General features: G+C 39.2%; 2 protein-coding genes across 3 annotated transcripts in view; one reads left to right on the forward strand and one right to left on the reverse strand.

Annotated features, from left to right (window-relative positions):
• The window catches only part of OSBPL10 (oxysterol binding protein like 10), a 268,835-nt gene extending 265,106 nt beyond the window's left edge, over positions 1–3,729 (forward strand). For both annotated transcript variants that reach the window (XM_019497986.2, XM_014603229.3), the window contains one exon: positions 926–3,729. In XM_019497986.2, the coding sequence (XP_019353531.1) occupies positions 926–970 (45 nt within the window). In that variant the 3' untranslated portion in view covers positions 971–3,729. The remainder of the gene's footprint in view (positions 1–925) is intronic.
• Positions 3,730–7,498: 3,769 nt separating this feature from the next.
• The window catches only part of STT3B (STT3 oligosaccharyltransferase complex catalytic subunit B), a 108,540-nt gene continuing 98,063 nt past the window's right edge, over positions 7,499–17,975 (reverse strand). The window contains exons 13-16 of the mRNA XM_006270508.3: positions 15,791–15,964; positions 14,280–14,393; positions 11,988–12,200; positions 7,499–9,249 (exon numbers count right to left, since the gene is read on the reverse strand). Coding sequence (XP_006270570.1) covers positions 9,169–9,249; positions 11,988–12,200; positions 14,280–14,393; positions 15,791–15,964 — 582 coding nt within the window. The 3' untranslated portion in view covers positions 7,499–9,168. The remainder of the gene's footprint in view (positions 9,250–11,987; positions 12,201–14,279; positions 14,394–15,790; positions 15,965–17,975) is intronic.

The following is a 17,975-nucleotide window of genomic DNA, read 5'->3' on the forward strand; positions in this document are numbered from 1 at the left end:
GTAGGTACAAAAGTACTTCTTAAAAGTGTGTTTATGGAGTAGCTATGTTAAAACTTGCAGCAGTTTCAAAAAAGGGAAAATGTATCAATTCATGATGAACTAAGTGTTTGGGTGCCTGTAATTTGCCTATATGCAGATTACTACAAGTTTGTTTATTTTGAGGTCGGTGTTTTCAAATGTTGCCCTTCACTTGCATGTGCTCATGGAGAACAAAGCCTGACATTGAAGGAATGAGGTGCTGCAGGGGGAAGGGGTTAGAGGAGGGCAGAAGGCAAAGGGGCTTGCCTCCCAGATGTATTTTCCCTGATGTGGCAGTGGGAAAGGGACAAATTCAAGGCCAACCTCCAATAATTACTTTGGAGGTAATTTAATCAACAGTTACTTCATGAAATATCATCTCTACATAAAATGTTAACCTCCAGTTTTGCCTGCAGTCACTACGATCAGTGAAACGTTTTCTGTGGATGGAGGGTAGGATATAACCCAAAATGTTTGGGCCTTTTTCCATTATTATGGAGGTTGAAGCAAGATGTTTCGAACCAGGTCTACTTGGCATACCTGGATGTTTAATAATCCACTGTTTCTTTAAAACTAAAAAATATATATTCAGGCCAGTTTTAAAATCTGCTTTTCTAATAATAGCCCTTTCAACTAACTTTTAAAGTTGATCTGCCCTTGGTGGTTGTAACAGCCTCTTCAGCAAGGGAAAATCTGACTTGCTCTCTTATACTTTTCTGTTGTAGGCATCCTGAATATAGTCATTCTAGTATGTACAGTATTTTCAGACATCAGTGTGATTATTTTTGTAGCTGATATTGTTAAATTTAACTTGTGCTGAATATTTTTGGGGTGTGGCTGTGTGTTTGTGTGTGTGTGTATAAAATATTAAAAGTTCATTTGTAAAATCTCCCTAATTTTCTTACAGGGCGATGGTTGGATATACTTCAATCCCCTTTGGAAGTCCCATTGACAAGACAAAGTGCACTGTTGTCTCATAACAAAACCATCTTAGAGGCATTAAAATGATGCAGTATATAACCTTCAGGTGTCATAAGTCCAGTTATAACAAGATACAAGTGAGAAGCTATATACTGTGAATGATGCATCTCAAAATAGCTACAAGCTCAAGTTTTAATCTAGAGCCATTTTGTATGTGTGTGTGAGTACACACACATACTATGTGTATATATATATATGTGTGTGTGTGTGTGTGTGTGTGTGTGTGTATATGTATATACACATACACACACACTAACAGTGATTCAAGACCTTTTCCTTTAAGTGGTAGTACACAGAGCTTTCATTGAAGTCAATGAGGGTTCTCTGTGGTGTGCTTGCAGGATCAGGCCTTGTGTTGGTATTCAGAATACTTTTTTATTAGTACAGTTTAAGGTTTTCTATTTTTCACTTTTGCCAAAAATGTTTTGCACTTATAAAATGTGACTTGTCCCCCACAGGCCATTGGTGAGTCTGAACAATGGCTAAATAATTCAAAATTTCACATAAGAATGATGCATTGACCAACGTTCTCTTCGGGGATATTGGTTTACTAGCATGACTTCCTGTCACTTATAAACGTGCATTTTCTGCCACCTTATAAAAAGCAGCAATATCATAAGAAATCTGTTCATTCCAGTCCTAGGTGTCCTGTTAGTTTGTGTTCCAGAGAGATGCTTAATATTTTGCGTGCCCATTTTTCAACCCATTGACCCTGAAAATGGTTGAGTGTCTGTCTGTGGCAGTGGTTATGGTGGGGAAGGCCGGTGTTGTTGGGCCGACTTACTTGAAAGTCCATTAGTTTTGTGTTAAAGCTCCAAGCAGTTCTGTATTTATTGTCTCCGGTCTCTCTCCCTTTTGGTTCAGTTGATTGCTTTCTCAAAGCGAACTTATGTCTAGCTGTCTCATAAAAAAACATCTATTACGCCAAAAAATAAATGATGTGGGAACTTACTTCTTTATGGTGAATAAGGGCTTCAGTAATTAAAAGTTGTGGGGCCATAATGTTTTGCAATGTAAAAATCTATAGTTGATTTTACTTTGTAAGGTAACCACTGTGACGATAAGAAAGTAAACTTCAAAAACCAATGTATTAAAGTTTAGTTGCATTTCATTCTCTATCTGTAAAAGTGAGATGTGTTGATTTTTGCGAGATTTACACCAGATTGACTTCTGCTCAGTGCTTTTTTTTTTTTTACAGTGCTCCTTAAAAACATCACGGTATCTCTAACACACTAGCATGAATGCCTGACTTTATGGAATATTAATTTTGTGCCTTTTGCCTACATTCTTAATACAATTGCTCACACTTTCCAGATACTAGACAAATATATTTAGATTGAAGTATTGCTCGTATCTGTTCGTACACGTCTGCATTTTACAAGGTTTCTTGTTTGTTTTTTTGGTGGCTGTTAAGGTTACTGATAGGTAATGGAAAGCACCATTAATTGGTCATTTGGAACTGGCATTTAATTTACAGGATCTTTCAATTTTGTGCTTCAGATTCTTAATCAGGTGTGGTCCCCTTCCTCCTCTCCTCCCCGTCCCTCTCCCCCTAATTAAATTACTTTATATTTGCCTGTATATACTTATTTCAGCATGTGAAAGGCTAGGGTCTTTCTTACACATATTGAAACCTATTAATAATTGTAGAATGTACAGGCCAAGTTTTAAGAAACACTATTTTGTAAGGAAAATTTTATTTTTAGGCCAAGTTAACACTCTGTAATTATGTCAAAATGGTAAGAACTGAACTAACAAGTATCTTCAGGAGGATGTATATTATTCATGGTCTCCAGGAACCCGTACATATTGGATCCACTCTTGTTTTAAAGAGGTTAGTCTGGTAAGTAACTGAAACATTACAGAGTTAGAAGATGGTATCATTACAAGGGGCATTCTAAAGTACAAAATCAAACAGATCAGAATCGTAGTCTACTTTTCTCAAAATCGTAGCTTTCACCCTTACCAAAGAACTGGCAACATCAAACCTTCCACATTTTTTCAAAAGTTAAGGTCTGCCTCAGCTTTGCTCATGACTATCCATACTAGAAAGAATCTGTCGCTGTTTGGAAGAGGAGTTGAAATAATTTTGCACTTCTGACTTGGGGATTTTCTTCTCTGCATGGTGGTTAGTGCATGATGACAACATTCCATTTGTGTTCAAATAAATCCTTTTGCTTTCAAGGCTGTGAAGACTCTGCTGATGTTACTATGCTATGCTCTCTCTTCTCTCTCCACCTCCTTCCCACCACAAATCAATCCTGTAAGGCAGGTCAGATACTTTTGCTTGAAAGATCTGAATCATCAACATATCCCAAAAGGGAGATTGGATAAGTGTCTTGCATATTTTTATCAGAAAAAAATATTCCATATATTATATGAGGATACTGTAGAAGAGGATTTTGAAGATTGAGCAGTAAACAAGCCTTATTCTATAGCTTGTTTCAACAGGTGTCTGGCACTTCCAAGTGGATACTTTCTTTTTGAATAGCCAATGTACTCTTTGAATTGTAATGTAAATCTTGATGTACTTCAGATCTAATTTTTTGTGCACACCTGTAGAACCTATGCAAACTTTTCTTTCTTACGGTATAACTGTTCAAAAAGATTTCTACCTTTTATTGTTTAAAATTTTGAAATCCGGCAGTCACTTCTGATTAGCCTTCCTTTCATAATTGTGAATTAAAATTACAAACTGACAACACTGTCAATAAAAGATTATTTGAATTAGTGGTGGATGCCTTTTCTCTTTCCATTATGTTAAAATGGCACCATTTGCTTAAATCTGGATGTCCTTTGTACACACGTACAACATTTCTCTATAACCTTCAACTACGTGTTATGTGATCAATTTTGATGCACGAGCTGCTGTCACTTGAATCCTGTTTTTCAGCAGACAAGACAATATCCAACCTGGTAAGCTTTGTTTAAATTGGATCGTGGCACATGGAGAGGCTGGAAAGTTTGACTGTGGCAGCACTAGACAACTGCAGGTAAGGATGAATGTGTGGTCTGTGCAGAGGACTGGAGATGGCACTCTTGGACTGGGATGCATGACCTAATTGACCAGTTAACAATGCTGATCAGCAGGCAGAAATTCCAGTGCCAATGTATAGTCTTGACTTCCTGAAAATGATTTATTCCTTCTATACCAAAGAGTGCATGACATTTTGCAGATGAAACATGCAAAAAGCAGCTCTAGTGACAGAAATTGATATTCTTATGACCAGTGGATTCTGACAAGTGTAATGCAATGACTTCAACACATTTTGGGCCTAGATTACAGCAATATCTGCAAGATATCTCTGAGGGAATTTATGAAACCTAGTATGATAGTTTTGCTGAAGGCCATTCAGGTTTATGTACCACTGCCACATGCTCGTGCAAGAGAACCAGAAAATGAAATTGGCAGTAGATAAGATAGCAAGAATATGGTACAGATTTGCTACTGCTCTTTTGTGAAGACGGATGTGCCTCAAATTCTGTACCTTTTGGTACAAAGGTCCAGACTTAAACTATGGGCCTTATTGCTGTCCTCACAGTGATATTCAATGAGGATATTAATGTTACAGCTGCTTGTGGACTTAACCGTGTCTCTGATGGCACCACTACTACCGTCTTCTGCATTTGCTCAGTGTTCTGTGCAACTGACGTAGAAAACATTTGGAAGAGGAGCAACATGAGCATACTGTCTGGAGATATTTTAAATATCAGGACATAAAAGACACTGCTTTCATTGTACTTGGTTTGTTTAGAAGGGCACATGCGCAGGCCCATACGTTTGCCTACATGCATGTAAGAATATATCTATGGTCACCACTACCAGTTTAACACTGCCATGTTTTCATGGGGATGCTGGTATTTCTTTGGAGTTGATGTTCAGACCATCACCTGCAGCAGACTTGGGGGGTGAGAAATCCTTTAAATTGTTTCTAAGGATTAACCTGAACAGGTGACAGATCTGGCACTGTCTTCATCTCAAGACTAGGATAACTTGTCTTGGAAGTTACAAAATGTGCAAATTGATTGTAACAACAGAACTGAACACAGGGCATGCCTATTCAGGGCTTTTACTTGCGAATTTACATATTGGATAGGGTGTCAAATTGACGTGATGTTACAGTGTCCACTGAAAATAGATGGGACAAGCACTTCAAAACACCTCTGTCGTAAGGTCCTGACATACTTAGTATAGGCAGTCCTCGACTTGCAATGTTTTGAGTTGCAACATTGCACACTTACATTTCTAAACTGACACCCTGTTTCAGCTTTCTGACATCAGTTTTGACTTTACAATGCTTGATCTGATGTGACACCATGCCAGCGAACAAGTTGCTATGTCGCCCATTTCCCTGGAGAACATCTGTCCAAACTTCCTTGGACATTTTCTTTAAGAAAGCAGACAAGACTCCAGAAAAACCTACAGCCAAGACTCCTGAGAAGACTCCAGCCAACAACCCTTCAAAAAGTCCAGCAAAGTCGCGTCAAAGAAGTCCTTCCAAATCGATGATTGTTATTTACAATATAAATGCATTAATGTAGCTATATTACTCATCTATAATTGACTGACTACAAAATTCTGGGTTATTTTTGGTGAAAACAGGGTATTAGGCTTTGGTTCAGGAACCAGTGCCCCATTTTTATAACATCGTTTCCTATGGGAAAATTGGTTCCAAGTTGCAACGTTTCCACTTAAGATGCTGTTTCCAGGAACCATATGTGTCGTAAGTCCAAGGACTGCCTGTCCAGGCTTCCCTCACTTTATGTGGGTTCTGTATGTGCAAATTTGCTCCTATGTGATGACCCTTTTTATACCAAAAATTTGTTATATGCAAGGTAAATTCACTCTTATGCGACTGGTGTGGTGCATTGTGGGAGTGATGTGCACCAAAATAGTCTCCTTGCTCGTCTGTGACATGTTTCTGTAGTTGCTATCCCTATTATGGCTTCTATGGATCCCACTAGCTTATCTCCTACCCTTCTCTGCTGCTGGTGAGTACCAAAACTGTCTTGTAAAAGTGGTAGAAATAGGTCTAGGGGCCAGTACAACTGAGGTTGTGGAACGTATCCCTATTTGTTACATTGTAAAGTGAGTTCCTTTTATGTGAACTTGAGTTATGCGCCATTTTCCAGGAACCTGTGTGCAGCATAAAGCAAGGGAAACCTGTGTTGTCTGTTAAGCAGGAGCAATTTGCCTGCTATAGAATCTGGGTGGGACTTCCAACTGAAAAAGCATGACAGGTATCAACTCAACCATAATCAGCCAACTGAATTATGGTCACCAGTAGGTACTGAAGCAAAAAACTGCTAGTCTTACTGCATGCCTGGTTAAGCACCAAAGTTTTCCTTTGCCATTCATGTACTACAAACAAGGAGGTGGATGGATGATGATAGTGGTCACCAGCAACTGTGAAGTGACCAAAGTCCACAACCTGGCTTAGATTACACACCTTCTCTCTCATGCTGAAAGTATAGGCTCTTTTGGTGCAAAGTGTGCTCCAGTTACACTAGTAAAGAATCATGGGGCTGAGAACAACACTTCTGGTGTAAGGAAGTCTGGCCTTGTAACCAGTCTCCAGGCTTTGAGGAATCATGAGCACATTGGGTGCTCTTTCCCCCACCCGATGTCAGCTGGTTGGACACTGATTCTTAGCCTAGGTACCCTGGGTAGTTTTCATTTCAAATCGTTGATGTGAGGAAGCTCTGAAGAACCAGGGAGGCTCCTTCTCTGTATCTGTTTTGAATTCAGTCTTCCACTAAATTCTCTCCTCTGCTTGTTTTGGGCCATATGCTAAACATTGAGGGGTCCCACCCTGCCCAATTGCTGATGGAAAGACCTAGATGCAGCTATAATATTGTGCTGCTAAATCTTGAACTGTGATGTTGGGACTCGCTTGGAATCTCTTTCAGATCATGTTTGTGGCTGTCACTCCTGAAGATTTGGTCAGGGAAAGTAACAGAAGCAGCTCTCCAGCTGGGAAAACTTTACTTCCAACAGAAATGCCAGAAGATAAGCTAAATACATTATTTGCTATAAGATTACAACATCCTTTGCTGCTGGTACTGCAGTGGTAAGTTCAGTTGCTTTTGCCTGTAGACACCAAGATCTGACCTGGAGGTCCAGGCATACATACACTAGAACAAAGTTGAGGAGACCAAATACAGGGTCTTCTCAGACTGCTTCATGTCACTGACTAACTTATTTTTAGACAATGTATGCCTTGAACTTCACAATCTGCAAATGAGATTCATTGCTATAGCCATCTGTGGGGCAAGATGCCAGCTGCTCTCTTAAGATTAGTAACCACCCACTCCTTCCATCACAGGAAGTTAAATGTGGAACTTGGTGGCTGAAGACAGTAGGGGCTGCTGCAGCTTCACAGTGAAGTATTAGCTTTGTGGAAAGAAAATGAAACAGTTCACCTTGTTCAGTGACTTAAGTTTCTCAAGGACCACAATTCTGCTTATTTACAACCAGCTTGAAGAATGACAAGACACCTTTAACACAAAACTTGAATTAACTTTATTTCCCCCTACAGTCAACAACTCATCTGCACTGAGCTTTAAAGCAACAAAGTAAAATGAAATCTCAAAATGATGGGTCAGAAATCCAGATCAAGTTACTTGTGTGAAAATGTTGCAGCTGTAATATTGGTCTGTAAAAGAACCAATAGGATAAAAAAATGAGTTTATAAATCAAAAAATATTCTACATCTTGGGAAAGAAGTCAGCAGTAACATTTTCATGGAACATTCCAAATTTACATTTTCTTCATGAAAGGTACATACTATTCTGCATTTTACACCAAGATGTTTGGCGTAAGTTCTTATAAAAAGTTACATCCTGTGGCAGGAAAACAAACTGCAAAACCACTTCTTTCACTTTATTAAAAGAACTAACAAAAATTTTCAAGTCTGTATAAAGTTTCCTATAGCTGGAAAGTGAACATGTTCAATCTCCATTTATATTTTAGTGCATTTAATTTGACAGAACTGTCACCTTTAAAAAAAAAAAAGTATAAAAGACAGACAAAGCAAATAGCACTAAAGCAGAAGCTTTTCAACTGATAAAGCACTCTAAAAATAAAATGCAGAAAAACAGATTAATCATTTCCAGAAACCCTCTCCTGCCCCTTCCAAGGAGGCAGGCTGAGGTTTGCAAAACCCTCTGCCTCTCCTAATAGCCACAGAAAAGAGATTTTTGTATACTTGTCAAGTCTTTTTTTTTTTTTCTTTTCCTTCCCCCCCTTCAACAGGCTACACTTGTTTTCTTTACCAGGTAAACATTTAACCAAAACTAGTTTAACTTCTATTCTGAAACAGCAATTGCTCAAAAACAGCTCTGGTGCTCAATAGCATTCATTACTGTCGCTTCAGATTTTCATGAGGATACAAATTTAGCCCTTATTCCTAAAGTGTGCAAGATCTGGCTGTATGAAACAGCAATGCTGCAATCACTTAAAACAAATCAACCAACCAAGCCCCCTCCTAAAACCCACAGCAGCTTCTCCAATTTGAACTGCATTATAAACCCGCATCATCCAATTGGCAGTCAGTCCCATGATAGTTTGCGAGATGGCAGCTTGCCTTTACAGTCCAGTCCAAAACTAACTTCAGCAAGAGGAAAAAGTACATTTAAATGATTCCATGTCAATCCAGGGAGAAAATCTGCTTTCTAATAGCTGAATTTCAAAGATCCACATTCCTCATCTCTCAATTGTTTAAAATGTCATGTTGCAAAACCAGTCTTTTCACAAGCCACAGTCCTTTTACCATTCCAGTTAATGTATTGCTATTTTGCTGATATAAGTTTTTTCCAAAAGAGAAAAAAAAATTGACAAGTATGCATGTGCCAAGGACCAAATTAGAGGGTTCTTTGGTGCAGTCAGTCCAAATTCTCAACAGATTTGAAGGATAATATGTACCAATAAAAAAAATCTGCTGCTAGACTTGGACAGCAGCTCTTGTCTTGCTTCACATTACAAATCTAAAACAGCTGTTCTCAATAAGCCAATATTTTTGATCAGACATTGCCTGAAAAATTTGTACAATTATCTGGACCAATGATGGTTCTGTACCCTCATGTTGCTGTGAAACATGACTTGAGCTAAAGGCAAAGACTGGTTATCTCAAGGACAACTGCTTCGTATTAGCAATCAGATCAGTGTGTTTAAACTGTCTTCCTGTTGGGTCTCTTGCCTTTCTTTAAAGTTAGTTTATTCTTAATGTAGCCACGCTTCCTTTTGGCGGTCTAAAAAGAAAAAAAAATACATTGGATTAGTTAGCTATAATGCTTTAGTCTTTCCACTTTTGTGCATTTAATTGCACGATGCCTGGACTTATTTAAAATACATTTAGATAGTAGTCTGCTACTACTACTGTCCATTTATTTTAGACTTAAGATAATTAAACTAGCATCAACTCAAGATACAATCTTAATTGCCCCATCACCTTTTACACTTCCCAACACATCCATTTTGTAAGTTATACAAAAACCCACTTCTGCAAGTGCATCATGTACAGGTTCATTTCCAGAGCTGTGCTTATGCAGAAGCAGTTTAATAAAAGTCACCCTAACTTCAGCTCTAGTATCATACAAGGAGCAACATGACCTAGCGAAGCGGAGATTACTGGTTTCAATCTTGGAAGTAAAAACTTCCGGAGATCTGAAGATCAGAAACTAGGTTCAGCCTTTTCTATCCTAACACTAATACTCCAATGTTCTGAATTAGAGTAGAATAAACACAAATCCAGGCTCTTACTAGACAGAGAACTCTTCCTATATCTTATTGATATGTTTGCTTAAAGCAAATATCAAGATCTGAAAACAGACTTAAGAGAACCTAGGTGTTTTCAAGGATTAACACGACCATTTCAAAGCGAGGAGTCCAAGCTTTTTATCTAGCCACAGCAAGCTTTCAAGCTAGACTCAGGCCTCGTCCCTCATTTAATGGCATCATCTGGCCACTTTAATTTTACATTTAATATCTTAGCTTTTAGGATGAAAGAAAAGAAAATTTCAAGTTTTTATAAATAAAGTTCCCAGACTGATTAATGCTCTCCAGCCTCCTTTTAATGTAGTAGTTAGTTACAAATAAGTATAAGCAGTCTTACTGAATATAATATTTGTTTAGGGTTAGCATACATAAAGTACAGTTTATTTTCCATGGGGTTTATTTTTGCCATGTGCATTGGTAGGCTACACTCCAATGCCAACAAACAACTATCTATTTAAGAAGTGGTAGGGCAAAACTGGCAAGTGTGGTATCAGTGAAAACAGGTATTTAATTCATCACTGATCGGTGACTACCTAGCCCAGCAGTGGAACAGTGCATAAACAACTGGTTGCTGGTGCAGGTCTCATTTACAAGAGTGTAAGTGCACAGAATAACTGCTAGCTGGAGGCTGGGTAAGAATACAATTCCTGCAAAACTTGTAGACCTAAAAACCACGCACACATTACACTTACCATACACTTAAACTCTGTTTTAGGATGAAATGTTGCACACCAACAGTCTGATTTATTGATAATTAATGGGGTAAATGTTATGTCTTACAGAAACTGGCACGTATCCTATCTAAATGCTGACCAGTTGACTTTAACCCATCCCATCTTAAGCTGAAGTTTTTAGTTTTACTAGCTTTCAAAATGTTGTTTGCTAATGTATCTCTGTTATTAATAAAAAAACTTAGCCATGTTGCTCTCGCATAAGATGACACAAAGCTTCAGGGAAAAAGCATGTCAGCATTAAAACCTGCACCTTGATGTTTGGAGGGCAAACTATGCCAGGCCTCTTCCATTTTTAAGTCGTACAATAAAAAATTGGAAGTGTCAATTCAGAACAGGTTTCTGCTTACCACTAGAGATGTTTACTCCACAAGTTTAACTTACCTTTAAATGACAAATTAATTAGTATAAGTGAAGTGACTTGAAGAGAATACTCTGCAAGCTTAGTCACAGCCAACTTGGCTAATACCAAGCACCTTTTACATTTCCTACCATAAAATCTGTTTTGCTGTCTATACAGGGGTATACTAGATCAACTTTTCTGATGCAAAGAGCTTAGGAAGCCCACAACAGGTCAGTTTGTTTTTAACACTACAGATTCCTTTTTGAAAATCTCTGGGTTTATCTGGTGAATCATGTTTGCACACCTAATAGTGCTAACACTGTGTGGCACCCTTGAGAGGATCTCAAGGCACCTTGGTTAAGGGCCACTGTTAAAGACTATCCATAACCTCACGTTATATGCTGCGCTTTAGTACAGGTAAATAAGTTGTTCATTTGACATTATTCTAGACTCCTACTCAGGATGAATTCCTGCATTTACACACAATAATCATGACTTAACAGGGGTCATTTCTGCTTTGAAGGTGCACATATGTTTTTTCTTTCTTTTGGCCCCCTCCACATCCCCCTCCTTTCTTTCTACTGCTTAATACTGAATGAAGAAGCACACCAAGGCATTCTGAAATGCATAAAAAAATGGAACATTAGGTGAGATGAATTCAGAGAGTAAGAAGCCAGACACTAAGTTCCGTCAACAAAAGGTTCAGTTTTAATTTATTTTATACAAAAATGTCATTTTTAAACTTCTAGGCATCACTATTTTCAAACAGGTTCAGAAAGCAACTGCCACATTATATTTTACTTAGTGAGCCATAGTTACTAAAACATGAATTGACTGATGTACTTTATACTTCCAGTTACATGAAGATTCTTAAGATTTGTAACAGCCAGTGACATGTCTATTTCCAGTTAGCATTATTGCCTAAAAATCTAGCCTTGCATCTTCACATGCTCATAAGTTAAGCAGACAGTAAATTAACAATTACCAGCAGGCAGGTCTGAAATTGGACACCAATATGAACTGTATCCATAAAGATCTCACTAGTGGAAATACATAATTCACCAGCTATGTGATTCATTGTTAAAAAACAAATGAAAGGTTCTGTTGCCCCTTTTCAGTTACTTCACTGGAAACCCACCTTCTTTGACAAATACTTCTGTTTCGGTACAATGTTGGTTACTCTAGGTTTGTGGTCCAATGTCTCTCTGTTGTCTAATTTTTTCACTTTGTATATTCTAACAAGCCAGTGTTCTGATGTAAAGGCTTCCTCCAAGTGTTTAAATTTAATGTCCTTGTTGCCAATCTCAGCATTGCGAGTGCGATCAAATCCTGGAGGTGTCCGAAAATCCAGCTATAAAATTAAAGTTGCCCGTTACTTTGAGGTTGGCAGAAACATGGAATGCAACAGTGCACACTCAGCAGTGCTACACTTTTCCTCAGCTGTTTCTAAAGACCTTTAGCAGAAAACAAAACTAGCCTTTTTGCAACATGAATTACTTCTCAGAAAAATCTTAAACTGACAGCTTTAAGGAGTGCTTGCAATCCAATTTCTTCAACAGCTGGAAAGGAAAGAGATCCAAATATGACTTCTACTTGCGTGCATCAGTTGGGCCATATGCTGTAAGGCAGTATTAGGGTAGAGTCTCAGGTTCTTTGTTCAGAAATGAATGTTTAATGCCAAAAGCTTGCAGTATATCGAAAACATGGATCACCTCTCTCATCTCTACAGTAAAGTGCTCCATGCAAGAATGAACCTGTGTGTCCAGCATTCCTCATCTGTACAGACTAAATTTTCTTTTGGTGTTAAGCAAGTATAAGCTCCACTGATGAACTGAGTCATACTCACAAAAGTACATTTGGTGCTGGGTATGAAAAAGGGAAAGGGTCTTCCAGAGGGGAATATAAGAGAGAAAGTTTTAGAAACTTCAAGGAAAGTGGCAGGTAAGGGTTGGGGCTAGAGAGAGGGGGGGAGGGGGGGGGATAGGAATAGGAGTAGAACAAACAAGCAAGAACAAACAGTTAAGATCACTGCCATTTATCCATACATGGAAAACCTTTGTTCATGACAAATGTCATCTCAATGAGGTCTATCAATATAATACCTTTGAGTTGGGTACTGTCCTTAGGTCTTTGTATGTTGCCAATATAATCTTTACTACATGCGCATGCTAGCATAGCGATCAGTGATTTGGCTTGTGCCGAAATAAGCAGATATTTAAATGCAGTTTCACACACACGAAAAATTACAGCATAAAAAGACTAACTTGAAGTGCAACTTTTTAGCAAGTTAACTGCTCATAATGCACCATGGAATTCAAGGGCACTTTTTACACGTGCTCCAGGAATAAGGGAGGGACGGCGCTTTAGAGTAGCTCTCAAAGCATCACTGTGCCTTGTATCAGCATTACTGTGCTTAAAAATGGCAGTGGGAGTACTTCAACTAAATCTTATTTGACAAGCTTTAGGCCAAGTGCCTCCGCCACCATTTTTAAGTACGGGGATGCTGGAGCACAGCAACTGCCATGCTCCAGCACAGGTGCCCTGAGAGTCTGCCTGAGGTAACCGATGATGCCCAAAGCCACAGCAGCAAAACTGAGCCAAATACAAGTCAACAGCCTAGTGCTGCTAGAGCAAATAAACGATTATGGACCCGAGTTTGTGGCAATGGCTTTCTGCAAAAGGCTGATGATAGTTTTTAGGGCTGCGTGAAGCTTTGGTTGCTGATTTGATTCAGCGGCTGAATCTCCGAGTCCAAATTGAATCAGGGGACCCTTTAATCTCTCCTAATCTAATAGGAGCCCTCAAAGATTTGGCGATTCAGACAGACACAGCTTTAAATCTTTTTTCTACATACCTCAAGGCGGCTCATGAATGCTGCGATGCTGGGGCAGATGCAGCATCCCATGGAAGCGGGGGAGGAGGGGTCCTCGCACACTCAGCAGCAGACCCAGAAGTGGACCAGAAGCACTTCCCGTCCACTTCTGGGTGTGCCGCCAAGCATGCGGGGGCCCCACACCGCGCTCCTGTGGGATGCTCCATCCGCCCCAGCATCGCAGCATTCACAAGCCGCGCCTGATACCTCGAGGTACGTAAAAAAACATTTAAAGCTGTGTCTATGGCCGAATCACTGATTCTCTGAATCAGCATTGAATCTTCAGATTTGGCTGAATCAAATTGAGACAGTGATCCAAATCAACTAATCGAATCACTGTCCCCAATTCACGCCGAATCCAAATCCAAATTGAATACAGCCCGTTTCACATACCCCTAATAGTTTTGCAAATTAAAATAAATACAATTCTTATCACTGCAGTAGCAGAATGACAGCTGTCAACTCACACACGTCCTGCCCCCAAACATCATGACATCAGCAATTTCCTTAGCCTTGTTTTGAATTCAAATTCAGTAAAGTAAAAAAAATTCTACTCACCTGCATCTCTCCAAATCTGTAATAGGACATTTTATACATGAGGCAGTTCAGTAAGGTTGGAGAACCTGCCTTGTCTACACGGAACTCTCCTTGGGGAGTAAAGTAGTCGCTTTCCTGAAGAAAGGCACATGGGTCAGTTGGTAATAAGGCACATGAAGTCACTTTATTCCCTCTGCCGTGTATGCATGTGCTCAGAGGTGGAGCTGCTCTAATTAAAATGCCCACAGCATCATGTGTATTCAGCATCCTGCGCTTCAAAATTTTTAATGAAAGCTTGTTCGATTTAATCAAGTCTGCTCCAACATGTGCTAATTAGCATGCGTCAGAGCAGAGGTCTGCCGCACGTATAGATGCCTTAGGAGTCAAAGTGATGAACTTCATACAGTGGATGAACTGACTTCTACATGCCAGACAAGCTCAAGTTGATATTGAAACAGAAAGCAATGCTCAGTGCTCTCTGCTATAAGTAAAGGCACAAAGGTTGTGGGTCATCAGTTTTACTGAAATATGCGCTGTTGTAGCTGGTCTACCATAGTATGTAAGCTAAGAACAGGCATTTAGGCCAGCCTTTTATTTATTGTTTTTAAGTCCGTTGTATGACCCACACAGGAGCATTTCAGTAGCTATCCTGTACTCTGTCTTGTACCAAAATATGCCCCTTCCCCTGCACCCTCTCCTTAGCTGGATTAATCTTACTAAATCCATGTGTTGTATGCAGGTATAGATGAGAGTTTCTTTTACCAAGCTCTTATACAGAAAACAGATCTTTGAAAAATATACTGATACACTGATCATACGAAAATGTGTAATTTAGGCATATACAGAGTATTTTCTGCTTCAGTCACTCAAACAATTATCCTCGGAGTAAATATGATGGTGTACCCAATAAACTTCATAAGTGTGCTGTGCCTCAAATGCACAATCACACGTTTAGGGGAGTTAATTGTAAGCTGAGTAAAACAACTGGTAGCCAAGCGAAAGTATGCAGCTCCTGTCCATTGGTGCAGGGCAGAATTTTAATTACCAAGCAGATTGATCCCTTGCATCTGCTCACTTCAGTGTTTCTGTAAGATAGTCTTATAAAAGCTGTGAATGCTTGCTTGCCTTCTTGCACAGTATTCAAAGACTGAAGAATTTATAATTTTGTTTTAGATCAGAGAGACATTCCCTTCTCTGCCCTATAGTAGTTAAATACTTGCACAATGTAGATCTCCTGTACTTTTCAGTATCACAGCAATATGATATTTTGAAATGACTAACTCTTCAAAACCATGTATACTGAAAGACAATGGACTGATGCACTGCTATCCTAATGCAAAGAGCCCTTGAAACCATATGAATTAACACATTCTCTCAAAAAATTATACTTTTTTTCTCTTTGTATTAAGCTCACACTAATAGAGTGCTGGTTTAATTAAAAAGATAAGACTCCCATATGGTAGCAAACCATAGATCAAACAAATTTATTCTGCTAGGAACACACTGCTTATATTGTTAACAGCCCTACTTACCCGGATATCTTTGGGATGCTCTCCCTCTGCTATCCTCACCATCCACAAGAACTTGTTAATATCATCACCAGAGTAGCCGATCACACCACCAAAAATAATTAAAACATAATCCACATCCAGACTCCTCATGATTTCATATGCTGCTGTCTCATTTGATGACATTGCCTTTCCCACCTACAACATTGCAGGCAAAAATATCTTAGTATTTGTAAAACTGCCTACAGGGCCAGCTGGTCCAAATATTAGAGCTCCACTGACTTCAGTGGAGCTACACTGGTTTTGGACCAGCTGTTCAGCTGAGGGAAAGCATGCTTTTACCACATACGCAAATTTCATTTACTTTTGGAGAAAATAAGGACGTTGCTCACTTATTGCTTTACAAACTAAAGTGCTCTACGCATACAGAAGTAATTCCTTTTTCTGAAGAGCAGTTGATGTATATTGAACGGAGCTTTTGAGTTTGCAGGACAATTGCCTTGTTAGATTTTTTCTTCTGTCATGACAAGTTCTTCCAACTACAGTTCAAGCATGGTTTGACAGGTGGTCCCAATACACAATAGGAGCCTTTTAAAAACAGTAGGTGTAGCCTACCTTGAAAAGGAATTATTAAATAGATAACTATTTAATTTTCTATTTTTCAGTTTGCTTGGCTTTAATGTCCCTGAATAGCTACGGAGTACTGCTGCCTAGGCTGAAGATTGTGTACATCATCCATACTAAATTTACAGTGTGGAAACAAACAAAAAAGCAAGGATCTTGTAAACACTAGAGACAACATTTTAGTCAAAATGTAGCATATGAGTGTGTGGAAGAAACAAAGTTTTAACTCTAGCCATATTTTCTCACATACAACACACACTTCCTCCTCAAAAAAAAGTTTCTGGAAATGTAAGTGTGTATTATATGCAAGAAATATGGTAAGAAGTTTTTGCTAGCTATGGGCAAATATGAAATAAAAATCTGCATGCAACTTGCAAGAAGCAAAACATGAGCAGGCTTGGCTTCCCAGTTGCTGTTACTCAATTACTACAAGGAAGTAGCTTTTTTCTTCATTCTGCCTTTCAAAAACAAGATGCACATTGTATTCCAGGGCATGTTGTATGCAAGAACATATGGTATATATCATGTAATAGTTATTTCTTATAATTTCTCAAGAAAGAGTGCAAATATGGAGATGAGAGGCACTTAAGAGGTCACCACTTGCATCACTGCAGTACTTTCATTTACTGTTGAGCTGTTGACATTTGAAGTACAGCAAGACATCACTGAGGCAAATAGTGTTCTCAGGTACAACTGCTTTATAGACCTACATCCAGAAAAGTTCATAGAAAAATATTAAGGCTGCAACGCCTTAAAAACAGGAAATGACCTAGCAACTTTAACATATTATACAGTCTTTACATACATAATCAGATTTTAATAAACATCTCATTCACTGAATGGGTAGATTCAATGTTTCTTTGTGCCCCCTCATCATTTAATTCATGGAATCTAAATCCTACAGTGACCACAAAATAGAACAAAATGCGAGTGTGTAAGGGTGTGCACGTGCTGAAAGCCTTTCAAACGGCAGGATCTGTAGGGGCTGCACATTTACTCTCGGTCATCTTGTGCTCCCATGCGAGGGCTTTAAAGGGCCAAACAGCCACAATCTTCTGCATGTATTGCTCAGGATGCTCTCAGTTTTGCTTAGTCCATGGCCTAGTGCTTACAGCATTGTCCCAGACAGAAAGACAAGTTCAAATGCTCCCTGAGGTGGGCCTAAAACCCAGGTCTCACAAGCATACGGGACAAGCACCATCATCACTAGTCCTCGCTCTTTACAAGGAAGTCAGTGCCGCTTTCTGTCAGGTCCACTAGTAGACACCTTTTCCCAGTGAACTGGATTCTAATAGGATGCCTCTAATCAGAGTGAGACTAGTTGAATCCTAGCCTGACAGAAGCACATTAGGCTGTCTAGCAGGACGCCCACTGCCAGAATGGAAAAGGCAATGATTCCAGATGTGTGTTGTCTTGGGTAGAATGGTTACTGCAGAATAGGAAATGCTGCCAGTGCCAGAATGGAAGAGCTACATCTCTCCACAGGTCAGACTAAGATCAGCCTCTGCAGGTGCACTAGACTGGCTACTGGAAGTATGAGACATTTTGAAGGAGGTTTATGGGTATTGACCTTCTGTTGTTACAG

The sequence above is a fragment of the Alligator mississippiensis genome, chromosome 5 (assembly GCF_030867095.1).
Source record: "Alligator mississippiensis isolate rAllMis1 chromosome 5, rAllMis1, whole genome shotgun sequence".
In the NCBI taxonomy this organism is placed as follows: Eukaryota; Metazoa; Chordata; order Crocodylia; family Alligatoridae; genus Alligator; species Alligator mississippiensis.